This window comes from Rhinolophus hipposideros (assembly GCF_964194185.1).
Source record: "Rhinolophus hipposideros genome assembly, chromosome: 9".
Lineage (NCBI taxonomy): Eukaryota > Metazoa > Chordata > Mammalia > Chiroptera > Rhinolophidae > Rhinolophus > Rhinolophus hipposideros.
Window position 1 is genome coordinate 78,454,189 of NC_138055.1, and position 15,724 is coordinate 78,469,912.

The window sequence follows — 15,724 nt, forward strand, 5'->3', positions numbered from 1 at the left end:
TTACACTGGTTAGTAAAATTAAATAGATTTTAAGTGTATAATTCTATATCATCTGTATATTACATTGTGTGTTCACCATCAAAGTCAATTCTCCTTCCATCACCATATATTTGACCGCCTTCACCATCTTCTGTCATCCTCCCTCCTCACTTACCCTCTGGTAACCATTAAACTGTTCTTTGTGTCTATGAGCTTTTGCTTGTTTATTTGTCGCTTTCAGTTTTATATCGAACATATGAGTGAAATCATATGGTTCTTGACTTTTTCTGTCTGACTTATTTTGCTTAGTATGATAATCTCAAGATTCATCCATGTTGTTGCAAATGGCACTATTTCATCTTTTCTTAAGGCTGAGTATATTCCATTGTGTATGTGTGCCACATCTTCTTTATCTAATTATCTATTGAAGGGCACTTAGGTTCTTTCTATGTCTTGGCCAGTGTGATTAATGCTGCAGTGAACATAGGGGTATATATATCTTTATGGATATATATTTTCAGATTTTTTGGGTCGATACCCAGAAGAGCGATTGCTGTGTCGTATGGTAATTCGAGTCTTAATTTTTTGAGGACCCTCCATATTGTTTTCCATAGTGGCTGTAACCAGTTTACATTCCCGCCAGTAATGTACAAATGTTCCTTTTTCTCCACAGCCTCTCCAACCCTTGTTATTACTTGTCTTGTTGATAATAGTCATTCTAACAGGTGTAAGGTGGTATCTCATTGTGCTTTTGATTTGCATTTCCCTAATAGATAGTGAAGTTGAGCATCTTTTCATATATATATATGTATGTATGTATGTATGTATGTATGTCTGTATGTATGTATGTTCACTGTTTGTCTACTTTGCAGAAGTGTCTGTTTAGGTTTTCTGCCATGTTTTTAATTGGATTGTTTGCTTTTTGTTGTTGTATGAGTTATGGATATTAGCCCCTTATCAGAGGTGTTGTTTGCAAATATCTTCTTCTATTTGGTTGGTTGCCTCTTTGTTTTGTTGATGGTTTATTTTGCTGTGAAGAAGCTTTTTTAATATAACCCCGTTCATTTATTTTTGCTTTTACTTCTCATGCCTTTGAGGTCAAATTCATAAAAAACCCTCTCTGACCCCAGGTCTGTAAGTTTAGTACCTATGCTTTTTTCTATGCAATTTAATATTTCAGGTCTTATATTTAGGTCTTTGATCCATTTTGTGTTAATTTTGGTGTATGGTGATAGATAGCAGTCTAATTTCATTCTTTTGCATGTGGCTTTCCAATTTTCCCAGAACCATTTACTGAAGAGTCTTTCTTTTCTCCATTGTATGTTTTCAGCTCCTTTGTTGAAAATTATCTGCACATATATATGTGGGTTTATTTCTGGGTTTTCAATTCTATTCCATCAGTTTGTGTGTCTGTTTTTCTGCCAATAACATGCTTTGATTATTGTCACTTTGTAGTATAAGTTGAAGTCAGGGAGTGTATATCTCCGGCCTTATTCTTTTTTCTCAAGATTTCTTTGTATTTGGGGGTCTTTTGTGATTCCATACAAATCTGATAATTTTTTGTTCTATTTCTTTTAAAAAGTTCCATTGCAATTTTGATGGGGATTGCATTAAATTTGTATAATGCTTTGGACAATATGTCCATTTTAACTATGTTGATTCTTCCACTCCATTAGCATTGAATAGCTTTCCATTTCTTTGTGTCTCCTTCAATTTCTTTTAATAATGTCTTATAGTTTTCAGTGTATGGGTCCTTCACATCCTTTGTTAAGTTTATTCCTAGATATTTTATTTTAATTTATTTTATTTTATTTTTTATTTTTTTTACAATTGCTAAGAATTAAAGCCAAATACCAATTAGGAAGGTATTGTTGCTTTGCCTTCGTTTCACATTTTTTACCTGTTTCCCATTGCTGTCACTTCATTTTAAAATTATCTTACAACTTCAGATTACATAACTAAATTATTAAAGTGTCCCTGTGTTTTCTTATTTCTTTCTTTAACTTTCCTGCTTACAAGTATAAGACTTATCTAACCAAGACTTCCCTTTCATCACTTATTTAGGTAATAAAAATAGTTGCTTTTGGATTCAGTCCATACTTCCCTTTTCTTTAAAATGTATCACAGTATAGTCCTATATCATCTGTTCAATTTTATTTTTTCCCTTCCAGCCCACAAAATACTGAATACATACACTATGGCAGACACTATACTTGGAGCTGGGATAGGTACACAGACAGTTATAACCTGGACTTAAATTTACAACACATTAGAAATATATTTGGATATTTGCATTGAATTACAATTTCTTAGAAAAGTAAATATAAAATTGTCTTGATAAACTGGGCTGAATTAAAAAGTCTGGATCAATCTGCCATGAATTTTTTGTATTGGTTTTCTGCCTCTCTGAAATGTGATTGCATTTAAGAAATGGTTAACCAAGGAGGCACTAATAACCAAGAGTCAATTTGTTGTAATTTTATTAAACATAGTTTATCTTAACTTAATTTTAAGTGCCAAGAGTGAAGGATCTGAGATTTTTATCCTGCATGCAGTCTAACAAGTTAAGCTGCCACACTTTCATGGATACTGACAGACGATCTGAGACATTTATTACTTGTCACGTCAGGCTGTAGGAGCTTCATGTATATAGAAGTTTCTCTTAGCCCCTAAGTTCTACAGGGAGGAATCTAAGGAATTTCTCCTATAGAAATCCTGAACCTAGGAAACCCCATGTTTCTTAAAGGGCTGCTAGCAATTCTGCCCATCCCATGCTCTAGAGAAAGTCATTGTCTTTATTATATCAAACAGCAAACACATTTTGACTTCTGCCTCAGAGGGAAATACTAAAAGACTGTCTCCATCTTCCAAGCCTGTTAGGTGTATTAACATCTTTGAAAAGATAGTCCGGAACAAAAGCTACCATAAGTCATTCAGAAATGTTAGACACCAGTAGAAAATTTGCTCCCGACCATATCTACCCCTTGTGGGCTACACGGTCAATTTTCCCATAAGTAGCAACTCCAGTGGTCACTCTGAGTAATCTGACAGGGACTAGGACAAAAACCATCAGGTTATCCGTATGATACATTTAATGAAAGTTACTATGAATATCCAAGTAGTCGCTACTATACAGATTCCTTCTTGGCCCTCGAGGAGGAAGTTTAAGGCAATTCTGCCATCTAAAACAACCCTGACCAGTGAGTTAAGGCTGAATTAAATACTTTCCAGGAATATAGTTGGTATTTTCTTAAATACTTGAAGGTGATTTATGAGCAGGACATCTTCCAGGTGGCATTTCTGTAGTCCTCGGGATGACAGAGAATCGGGGTGGGGAAAACATAGGAGATAATGACATGGGAAGTACAGGATCTGTGCTCTGTCCCTGCTGTCATGATAGAATTCTCAGTGAAGTTAAGGGAAATAACTATAAATTATAGTTCACAACCTCCTGGAAGGGGATGGCAGACCCAGCAATAAGTTAAATTTAAGGTGCTTGCAGCAGTTTGGGAGAGCCTTCCAGGACCATTTTTCTTGAGGAAGAAGTAAAGCTTCAGGGGTAGTTCTGAAGGACAAAAGGCCATTAACATCCCTCACTTCCCTAGACCTCTCAGAATCAAAGGTGTTCCCTGCAAAGGTACCAAGCACTTATTCTCCATCTACCTCCTCACAATCAGTGTTCCATTTCACTTAGCCATCACTCCACTTTTTTTCCTAATCATTCTCTATTCACACCTAGCTTTCTTCTGGAAGGGTTGGGAGCACGAAGAACAACTACACATTTCTCAACGTAACCCCTTTTGGCCAGGCTGCATCATGAGATGTGTCAGTCCTGCTGGCCTGGGACTTGCTGTTAGGGAAAATAAATATCCATCATGCACAGGATAGAATCCTATGTTGTCAAAATAGATCGGGAGTACCTTCCATGCATTTCTCCTCCTCATTACTTAGGAAGTAGCTGCAAGGGTTGGTCCCTTTCTGGAGAGAGCCACATTAACTGATCAAACTACCTTATTATTAATCTGTGTGGACAGAAAGAAGTGAGAGTGGTTGAGTCTGACTATTAGTCCAGTGTTGAGGAGTTTTTTTCTGATAAAGCACACATAACTGACTCCAATGCGGAAAGCTGAACAACTATGCAACATTTCAAGGGTCACAGCTATATGCCTAAAATCAGCTGATGAATAACCTGGAATGGTATCAACAGTGGTGCATTATTGAAGGTATAATGTAGTTAAATTTCCAAAAGCAGGTAGAGGCAAGGATCTGTGGAATGGGACCTCATCCACTTTAAGACAAATGGGACAATTTTGTAGAAGTCACAATTCTTGCATGTATTGGTAGCGTCCACGTCAGAAACAGAATTAGGAGCAATCAGTGACCTGATTCTAGTCATCGTCTCATCAGGTAATGGACCCTTACCATGGACATCCATATGAATAATCAAAACAGTCCTATATGCAGCTGGAATTTGCTTCCCCAGTGTGAAGGCCCCAAACAGAGAGTCTTTTGTCAACAAGTCTATAGCTTTCCACATGGCAGATCAAACTGTGAGGCCATGGGCTACTGTACAAGATTCAGTTGAGTTTCAGCTTAGCTGAATCGTCCCTGAACCAGGCCCAAGCACATAGAACCAGAATGAATTAAGGTCCCTCCAAGCCAGCAGCTTTGGATCAGGCCATGGAGTGGAGATAAAGTTTTCCCGAGAAGTATAGCTTCCGCTTTTTCACGTGAAACCAAGATGCCATGGGGGCCAGGCTGGCTATTCTTTTTGACAAGTGAGGCTTTGGGAGATCTTCATACCTTGTTAGTCTTTGAATCTGAGTTGTTCCACCCCAAATGGGGGGTGTCAGGCCAGAGAGTCACAAGGCCTCCAACGGTCAGTCATGAAGTTTCTAACATAGTCCAGTAGGAAGGTAACAGCTGGTTTTTTTAATAGGAATATGCATGGTATCTGTGTCAGAAAGGCCACAAATCCAAAATCACAAAGGATACCGCCAGGTGAAGCCAGAGGCTCCAATTGACAAAATCATCAGTCACAGAAAATTGTATTATCTCCACTACTGAAAGGATCTGATAAGATGTTGGGCGTCCTTTTTGTGGTAAACGGCTGAAGAGACAGGAGTTTGTCCGGGCGGCTGGAGAGAGTGAACATCGTACATTCTCTCACATAGTCAACTTCCAAGGAACTATTGATGCACAGGCTTCAGAATGGAGGTCCCAGAATTGTGTTTCATTTTATCAGCCAGCCCGAGTGCAGAGGTGTGTGATAATACTCACCATAATCAGGACAGCTGAAACTAAGGTTTTTTTAAATTGAGACATAATTCACATCCCACCAACAGGGTATCACCTATATAGTGAAAGCTTTGGACATCAGAGGGTCCTCACTAAATCCTAATCCAGTCGTTGTTCCACAAGTGACAAAGCACAAGAGAGTTTATCACACTAGTGCTTCTCTACCTGCAACTTTCCCCTATTGGGATAATCCCCTCTGCGTCTTATGGGATAGAAAAGTAAAACATGTAATAGGTCAATTTCTACTCTACATTCAGAAGCAACAACAGTACGCTGAATTGTCCTAAAGGGCCCCACCTACAAAATAACTTGACCTCCTTCCTTCCCTGTGCGCATGTCCAAACCCCATCCGCTGAATCAGTGTGCCCCACTCCGCATGAGTCTGGGTCACATAGTGCCTACTAAGATAGGGTGAGACACTACCTTTTATGCTTCTAGGCTGTTTGCTGTACAAAGATCCTGAAAAAGACTGTCTGCAAAAAAAGCTGTCACAAAACATGCAGAAATGTGGGAGAACCATGGAGAATTGTCTCCTAACACTAAGCGCCTATCATGTACCTCTCATAATGAACATCTGAAATAGCGATGAAGAAGACGTTTTCTTGGTCCTGGAGTCCACAATGCACAATCTTTTTAAAAGAATTATTTTAGCAGAAGTTTTAATGAGCCTAGGTCTCAATATACTATGTGGGGAATTTTTGCCACTTTGTCATGAAATATCATAATAAATATCTAAAATAATATTAGGTCTGATGTGGCTTAGTGATCTACGTTGGCCCTTTTATTTTGGACTTTTTAAAAAGTAAGTTTTATGAAGTTGATATTATTACTGATTGACTTAATTTAGCAGAGTGTATTTTCTTTTTTACATACACTCTTTACAAGCAACATACAATGAACCAATGAGCTTGTCTTTCAATTTAAACAACCAATTCTCTTATGAGTCCCAGAGACGAGAAAAGCTAATATAAGTATGGAAAGCCACAACAGTCAAATGTGGGTTTTTTTGTTTGTTTGTTTGTTTTGTTTTGTTTTGTTTTGCTTCAGACCAAAGTCAAATTCAATAAGTAGTTAGGAATAATTTTTGAGAAGGTGGCAAAATGCATGCAGCTGGGCAACTTTCAGCTCTAGAGTTCATGTTTGACCACTATCTCAAGTTAACCTCGCAGACTATTACATATTATAGTACATTGTGGGGAAAGAAAGAAACAAACAAACAAACCTAAATTATAGGCCAAGGAAAAAGCTAAAGAGAAGTGAAAAGAGACCTACCTGGAATATAACAGTCTCCAACAATAAGGGCAGTGATGCTTTTGCATAATGATGGAGAGGGTTTAGAAAATGAGATTTGGGATTCAGGATAAGCAAAGGTTCCAAACTGTAAGAATGTTGAGATGCTACAGAAATTGTCAAAAAGTGTTAGAAGAAAATCAGGGGGGCAGGATAGCAAGAGGCAACTTGGGCAGAAGAAGAAGAAAGTGTTGGGTCAGCGTAGAGGGTCATGAAGGGTGTAGATTAAAAAAAAATCAAGTCACAGCTTTTAGAATTTCTAGAACTTGTTCTACTCTGACTTACGGCTTAGGGAATGTCTGATCCTAGTGTCATGTCAAATGAAAGCATTACACTAGATGGAGTGAAAATTTTTGCATATACATAATACAAATACACATGAATATTATTTTCAGCTCCTCTTTCTGATAGCCTTATTTTCTACTCTCTCAAAGTTGGATTATAGAATAATGATTTCTTCTCAAAAGCCAAATGGATATATATCTGATCAAATGCTCAACTGTGATCACACCATTACAAACTTATCTAAGGTTAAGTTCATTTTTAATATATAGTAAGTTTGATAATAGTATTCAGAAGTAACCAGAAAGCTTTCCAGATCCTTAGTTGTAAATTAAAGAATATCTGAACAGAAGCTTTTCTTAAGCAACAACTGACATTTCTATAAATATCCAGTGCTAAGCATAATATATTAATATACATTTTTAAACAGTAGTATATTTATAGCCTTGGCCAATTCTTCCCAACATTTTGAGATTTTTTTTCTCAACATACTAAGTACTGCCGAATATACTTGATATTAATAAGCTTGAGCTCATAAATCATTAGTTTTGATAACATTATTTGATTATGATTACACAAATACTAAAAGTTTCTTTATCATTTTATATTAAAGATTCTTTTATGCTGCTAGAATATTTTTAATGAATATCCTAGTCTTTAATGTCTGGCTCCCAAAAGAGAAAAATGAAGAGGCAGGTAGAAGGACGCCAGCCCTTTAAATCCCCTGGAAATTACTTAGCTAGTAGGACAGGGGCTTACAATAGAGGAGGTGCAAGAACAAAGGCTCTTTGCACCCATTTGCATTTCTGTAATCAGAAGAAACAATCAGCAATTAGAGGACAGATCCCCAATATGTGGAAGACAGCGTCCTCATTGTCAATCCTGACTCCTCAACAGCTGCCGGCCTCAGGGTTGGGGAGTGGCAGATAGCTGCTACTGTGCTACGAGCTGAAACTGACCAAAATTAACCACCATGTACCACTCAGTTCTTCCCCTGGAAGTCAGAAGCCTTCAATAGACTCCAGAGTTCCAAAATCGTTGTATCAGACAGATTCTGCCAGTGCAATTGTTGTCTAGTTGGGGAGATGGCTTCCTGGTGCTTCCTTCTCTGCCATCTTCCCAGAGTCGTCTGGCATACTCCCTTTTAAAATATTGTCTCTACAGCTTCACATCTTCTCTTCACTTTAGCATTTTTCAGAATAGTGACAATACTAATTTGATGATAGCTGATATGCTGTAGGTCTTGATAGTTCCTGAAATAGATCTGGATTTCCTTTTATTTGTCATTCAAAATAAAGAATTACAAAATCTGAGACCTGAATCCTGTTTGCACTTTTGCATCAATTCACATTCTTAAACCAGATATAACTGGTAGTATATAGCTGTGATATATGTGTTAATAATCTCTGACTGGAAGGAATTGGACAATGTACCTGTCTAACAACTATGTAGAGGTGTCCTACTACATAGACATTGAAATAACATGAATTTGATTAGGTTTCCTAAGATTAAATGTTAGAAGTAAGTCTATCATTGCACTGCTAGCCGTAGTCAGGATGTCTTAGTCTTGCCTTCCCAATGGTCTTTCAAGTGATGGTAAAGAAAGTTTGAAATGGTATAAATGGAAAATTGCACTGAAGTCTCCTCAGAATATAATCATTCTAGTTTCTAAATCATTAGTATGTCTGATCATTTTGGAACCTTTTAAGAAACAAGTTTATTAGTATTCTGATCATCCTTTTTTCATCCAGATTCAAAAAGCATTGAAGAACCACAGAAGTTTATTCTCAACTATATTAGATAATCCAAGCAAATAAAATTTAGATAGTTATATTCTCACTTATACAAACTAGCATAACTCGTGTAGTTCCTTTGTAGACAGATAAAATAAATTTGGGAATTACATAAATAGAATAAAGATGTTTGAAGATAGAGTGAAGGAATTTAAAATAGGATCTTTTCAAAATTTATATTTTTATCATTGAACCACTTGAGTTAGAAAATATAATATCAACAACCCTGTTTCTTATATTGCCATAAAATTCTTTTTTTCCACCTATTAAGAAGATTTGTGAAATTTGGGGGAAAAATTAAGTAAAAGCTATCTTACAGTGTGTTTATAGAAAAATTGATACTAATGTGTTAAAATACATTTTCAATAGTGAGGTTTAATGGAAAATATGGTATATATTACAATGAACTAATAGATTATTGCCTTCAATTACATCTAGAGTTGGCTCAGAGTCATACTTATCAAACAGTAAAATACACTGAACAATCCACCCTTCTCTTATTTTTTTTTAGAGCACTTGAGTACTCAAGTTCTCACTTTATCCCACTGGGGATAAAAAAGAAACATCTTATCCTGTTTTTAAGAATGCTTGCATTAAACAGATGCAAAACATCTCACAATAGCAAGTAGCACATTTTCCTGTAAATAAAAATTCTGATATACTTTCGTAACTTTTGTAGCATATAAGACAATTTAAAGACTCTTTGTAAAAGTTATGCAAGCTAACTGATGTACATCGATGTTTTATTTGTGCAGGCTGCCTTAGAAAAAGAATGGCCAGCTTTAGATTCCGCCCGCTTCCCTTCACAAACACTGCTTCTCCCAAACCAGCTGCACTGGCCAAAGGTAACATGTCATGGAAACCTCTCAGTGCTCAATCTTTGCTCATTTTTTAAGGTTATGCTATGCAGCAGTGATTAATAATACAATTTATTGACTTGAAAAACATAATTACTTTTAGAAGCCTCTGACTTCCTCCTCATCCCCAGATGTAATTATTCATGTAGCTTTTCTTTCATTTGCTCCTCATTTTTTTCTTTATTTTGGATTTCTTTCAACACTTTATTTCACAGTAGCAAAGAAAAAAAAATGATACACTTCAGCTGCATATTTGGCAGTAGACTAAAATCACTAGTTGAAAGCACTTTAAAAATATAAAAATATGCATTAAGAGGGTAACAGCTGAAGATTTTCAGTCAAAGGTCAATGGACTGCAATATCTGCTATTTATTTGATAATCTTTGAAGTTTTTGTTTCCTGAGATTTTTTTAAGATCTTTGCAATTAATCACTTTGTATAGGCAAACTATACCAAAAAGCATATTCCTTGCCACTATAACAAAAAATATTTATATGTGTATTCCATAAATTTTATTTTAATTTTCAATTTTTATGAGTTTTCCTTAGGAGGCTACTTTGTACTATGCAAGTAGAGTAATACAATATTAATCCTAGAATTTTTCAATTTATTTTAAAATCATGTACCTTTTTTTTTTTTTGATAAGTTCTCTGGAACCTTAAATTATGATGACACTTCACTTAATTTACCAAGTCATCCAGCTCAAGCATGGCTATGTAATGAGAAAGAAAATGTGTTTTCATCCGAACACACACAGTTTAATGGCAGGTAAGCTGAATTACCCTTTTAGAAAATCAACCTATGAATGGCATACCTATGAAGAATACTACTTACAAAACTAATAAAATAATGAAAATAACAGCAAGTTTATTTGATTAGAAGATGGAAGAACATTTAGTGTTAAGATATAATGATTTTATGTAGTTTTCAATGTAAGAAAAATGTGTAAGGTAGATTTATTCAAACAACTGCAAAACTTAAATAAAATAATATAATTAATTGTTTTAAACAAGTAGATTTTTAAATACTGTTATATAGGTAGAGATAAGGATTAGAATAAAAATTCCAGTGCTGCATTTCTTTCGACAAAAGGATTGAAATATGCTTCAAGTAATTGAAATGTAAACATTTTAAATTAATGGCAGACATTTATTGCTTTTCAAGATAAAGCTTTTCTGTAACTTAAATGGATTTTATTTTCAAGTTTGAGACAACATAAAAACCCTTGTAGTTTTAAAAAGTGCTTATATACTTGTGTTGATTCAGTTGTGTGGCATTTTTCTATTGCCAGATCAGAAAATAGAACTTTATCCCAGACACCTGAATCAAAGACCAGCAGAAAGAGTTTGCTAAAATCTGAAAAGGAGGAAAAAATTTCCGAAGAATGGTATGTAGTCTACTTTACACTAAACTATTGAGACTTAAAATTGAGAGATCTTTAAATGTCCAAGGCCGATGTTTTTCAAGATTTCAATAGTGTTTTTATTTGTTTTTTAAGAAACTATATATCTGCTAAATTACAGATTCTTAAGTTGGAATCCAAATTTGTTTTAATATAATTCAGATACTTATGTTTATATGTATATGCATATATAAATATGATCTGAATATTTGTTTTGCCTTTATTTAATTTAATATTTTAATAGGGGCTTTAAAGATATTTCTACTGCTCAGCAAATGCTGAAGAGAGCACAGAAAATGAAATCAAAGAAATTAAGGAAAAAATTGGGTATGTAATCAATGCTCTTTGAATAACTGTGTGTTTGATATTGAAGATGTATTCTTTTAAAATATTTTAACTAAATTGCATTTAATAAGAACAGAAATGAAATGCACAGATATGAGTATGTCTAAGGTAATAATTCTCCAAAAAACAAGAAAACTTAGAGCAAATTATGTTATTACATTAAATAATTTGTTATACTCTTAAATGCTATTTTTACTTTTCTCTTATTTCTTATCTACTTTGCTATTGATTATTCTATCTATCTTACTCTGAAAATTATGCTGTAATTTATTTCTAAGCTGGTTTATTTTGGCAAAAGTTGATCCTAAACAGCGTCTGCTTCATGTGCTTATTCCTTTGTGTGTTTTTAAATTGCTTGTTTATTCAATAAAATATTTATATAAATGCATCAGTTCCATGAGTATCAGCTACAAAGTCTTCAGAACTTGACACTTTGGGAAAGAAGCACAATGGTATGTATCTTTCATGATTATGCAGAACTTGGGAAATGTTCAAAGGCATCTTTTCTTCTATCCTGTTTGTCAGGCTAATTCTTCAAGTCATTTATCTTTCCTGAATACCTTTAATCATTTTAGTGTTAATTACTTAATATGTGGAGTAGTTTATAGTTGTCAGGGCAAGAAGTAGTAGGTTATTGTGACTTTATATCCGTTAAAAAACTATTTAAAATTATGTGCATATTTCATATAACTTGGTATTTACTCATAATTTTATAAATATTTACTCCTGAACTCATAAGCTTTAATATAAGTAACATGACTTTTTAAAAACTGTTTTGGGCTTCTCTTGCTCATTGTTTCCTTGTATAAAGATCTTAACATCAGCGAAATGTTTCCATAAAAGTACCATTAGTCCTGAGAAGAGCAAGGAATCTGTATTTATTCTACAGTTCTAGCTTAGAAAAACATACAGAGATGCTTAATTTTTCTATTTATCATTTTTAATCATTGGTTTAATACAATTCTAAGAAATATATACTACATATGTATTTAATTTAAAAAACAAAAATAACTAGAATACTGTTGGTTTCCAAGGAATAACTAATATTTGTTGACATGCACTTACTAGCCATTGATAAAACATTCATGATTCATTTTCATATTCACAAATGTTCAACTTTCCTTTTTTGGTGTTATATTAGTGTAGTGATATCTTGATTTTATCTTTTTGAGGTAACTATTTTTTTTTGTTGTGCACTACAAGTTTGTCAGGTTTAAAATATTGAAATTTTAAGCATTTTTCAAGAAGATGTAAATATATGCTCTATTTGCCAACTTACTTTGCACCTCCCACACTTTTATTTTGTAAACTCCTATTAAAGTTTCTCAGGGCTCTATGAATTGAATACAAGTGGTTTCCCAGAAAAATAGTAACTCAACCCATTACTAATAGTGAAACTCTCAGTCCTGGGGAAGTGGAATCCAGTACAGTAAATTTGATGAACAGGTTTTATTGTTTTGTCATATATTTCTATTCATCTTCAACAGTATCAACAAACATTATTTAAATAACTGTTTTAAGAATTATGAAAGTTTCTGAAACTTCTGGGGCAGGTTCAAATATCAGAATTAGATAAGAACTGATTTAGCCAGTGTTAAACAAATAATTATTACTCATTTAAGTTCAATATTTATAGTTTTTTGGGTTTTTTTTTAGATATTTACAGTGTTTGCCTAGTCTCTGATAGTGAAGCTAAGAAAAAGTTTATTGTGTTAGAATCAGTCTCTGGAAATATAAAGGTCTTTCTTGCTAATTCTTGTAACTGAGTGATTTTTTTTTTTTAGGTTGAGTACATTTTTAATAAATGAGCATAGTAAATAACATGTTTTAGCAAAAGTTTCAACAAGGAATATATGCTCACACATTAAAAAATCATTGCTTTAATGGCCAAAAATTAGACATAATTATTATCAAACAAAAATTAAACCTCTTTTCATCTGTCACAAGGGGGCATGGTAGGGTAACAAATAAAAAATTACCAGACATCCGAGTTAACAACCATATCTTAAATTTAACATTTTGACAGTGGTCATTAAACATGACCTTTTAGGTAAAAAAACAAAATGACAATTGTATAATTTTTATGGGGATGTTGAATTACATGACTGTAAACCCAGTTGCATTCTTACTACTATGTTAGGTTCTGTATCTCTCTAGTAAGCCCTTTTTTTTTTTTCGGCTTTTTGTTTTGTCAAAAATACTATTAGATTAATGAAATAAAATCCCTTTTATTCTCTAAAATTTGAATTCTGAAACATAAGGCTTTGTGATAACCTTTAAATTGTCCTCACTCTTTCTTTACTCCCCCTTCACAACAGACATATACAATAGACATAAATATTCAAAGTAAGATTAAAGATGGAAAACATGAAAATCAGTGGGATCTTCTCCAATTATGATGCTCTAATTTTTTACTAGGTTGATGATGTAGCACTTACGTCATTTTGTATCTGTGATCAAATTATGTAAGACTCTGTAACTTGGGTTTTTTTCTTATAGAATAAAGCATTTTCTAGTACTTTTCCAATTTTATAATGCAATCGACCTGTGATACGCTATTAACTTATTTGAATCTGCCTAAAATAATGGCCATAATTTTAAAATTTTACTCACTGATAAATAATAAAATAATATTTTAAATATTTAAATTCTGTTGAAAGTTAATTTTGTATTAACAATTTTCAAACCTTAACAGAGATATATCTTACATAGACAACTGTCTAGCTTAAAATTTTCAAGCCACCAGAGGGCAACATTGTCCATAAAACTACTGGAGACCAATCAGCTCTGTACCGGTTGGGAGGGTGGCAGGTGAGGATTCAGAGAACAGAAACTTAAATGGAACCAGTTACATCCTACACTCTAACAAAGTGGTGATCTTCAAGGAAGTGGAGCATAAAATACAGGGGGTATAGAAACTGTAATTCAAATTTCTGCCATGAAAAGACGTAGAGCACATTGCTCTGTAGCAAACACTTAATATTTCCTTTTTGTATATTTTACATATATTTCTTAGCCAAGGGATATATAAGTCAATAACATTTTATTTATGGTAAGAGTGAAACTAGGGCAAAAGGCATGGGGTCATTACTTAAAGGAAGTTGTAAATAGAGGAAGAATACCACTTAGAACATTGGTTACCACTGAGTAAGGAAAAAGCAAGGGACTGAGGAAACATGCAATGTGGGCCGCCATCCAGGGAGACTCCACATTGATGCCTTCTAGTTTAAAGCGGATGGGATAAATGAGCCCATCCGCTTTAAACAAAAGGAGCAGGAGGAGGAGCGGCAAGGGGAGAGAAACTGATGGAAAGCCACAGGAGACAATCTAAAATTGTGAGGAGTTACCATGATTTACTCAGTTTGGGTTTGGGTTCTGATTGTTGTTATTCCTAGGAAGTTGTTGCTCGTTCCCTCAAGATGGACATAAGCAGGAACTAATTATAACTGGTCTTGTCTTTTGGGGAGTGGTATTTGTTTGTCCTGCACAGAAGTAATTTCAGAATGTGGTTATCTGCGTTGGAAATGAGCAGATATCCAGGGAAGTTTAGAATTTAATGCTGCAGTAAAGCACATCATGTGTTAAGGTGAGAGTCGCTGGCTTATTGAAAACCTAAGAGTCAATAACCTAGAGGTAATGAGCACGATTGGTGGCAAGACTGAGATGACTCAGGTGGGGAAAGAGAGTGAGTGACTGACTGGTCTTGGCATAGAGCACTCCTCAAAGAGAATGAGTTGAGTATAGGGATTTTAGTGGAGAGCAGATGGTAAGATGCTTAAGGGCTAAGAATATAAGGATGAAGCCATAATGAGGCTTTCCAACATTTACCATATCTATACATTTCAAATTTCCTAACTAAAGAAGAGGAAGAGCATGATGAAGCAAATAAGGTTAACTTGGTTAGAAATGTAAAGCCACAACCAGGGTTAAGAATTATTTTGTAGCTGTTTGTAACACCTAGCACATTTGTCAAGTACTTGTTAAACATTCAGTGTTTGCTAATTTTATTTCAATGAAGAAAATAGCTTGAGACGGTTGGTAACATTTATTTATAGCCAATTAAGCCAGCTAGAAAATAAGACAGGTTAACTTTTTAATATGAATTAAGCAGTTCATTGGCTATAGCAAAGAGATCAGGTTACAAAATGGTAAGATAACTAAGGAATGTTACAGGGGAAGTATCACAAAGGAACGGTATAGACAAAACTGTAGTAAAATAAAGTTTATTGATGATTTGTTTTGTTTACCTCAGCGATTTCCAAAAAGAATTCACAAGAATTTTGATCAAATGTTACTCTGTTGTGCTCTCAACAAATCAATAATAAAACCCATTTGAATATAAGATCCTTGAGGGTCAAGACTCTACTTGTCCCCACTGAATTCCCAGAACCTAATACCATGCCTGGTATATGGTAGATGTTCAATAAAAAACAGTTAACCAAATCAGCCACAAATTAGATAAAAGTCACTAAATTTTA

The 15,724-nt window shown here is 34.3% G+C and overlaps 1 protein-coding gene across 1 annotated transcript in view; it reads left to right on the plus strand.

Moving 5' to 3' along the window:
* The window catches only part of LRRIQ1 (leucine rich repeats and IQ motif containing 1), a gene marked incomplete at its 3' end in the record, with an annotated part of 181,737 nt that overhangs the window by 89,430 nt on the left and 76,583 nt on the right, over positions 1-15,724 (plus strand). Inside the window, exons 18-21 of the mRNA XM_081060280.1 lie at positions 9,398-9,487; positions 10,146-10,267; positions 10,791-10,886; positions 11,146-11,228. Coding sequence (XP_080916406.1) covers positions 9,398-9,487; positions 10,146-10,267; positions 10,791-10,886; positions 11,146-11,228 — 391 coding nt within the window. The remainder of the gene's footprint in view (positions 1-9,397; positions 9,488-10,145; positions 10,268-10,790; positions 10,887-11,145; positions 11,229-15,724) is intronic.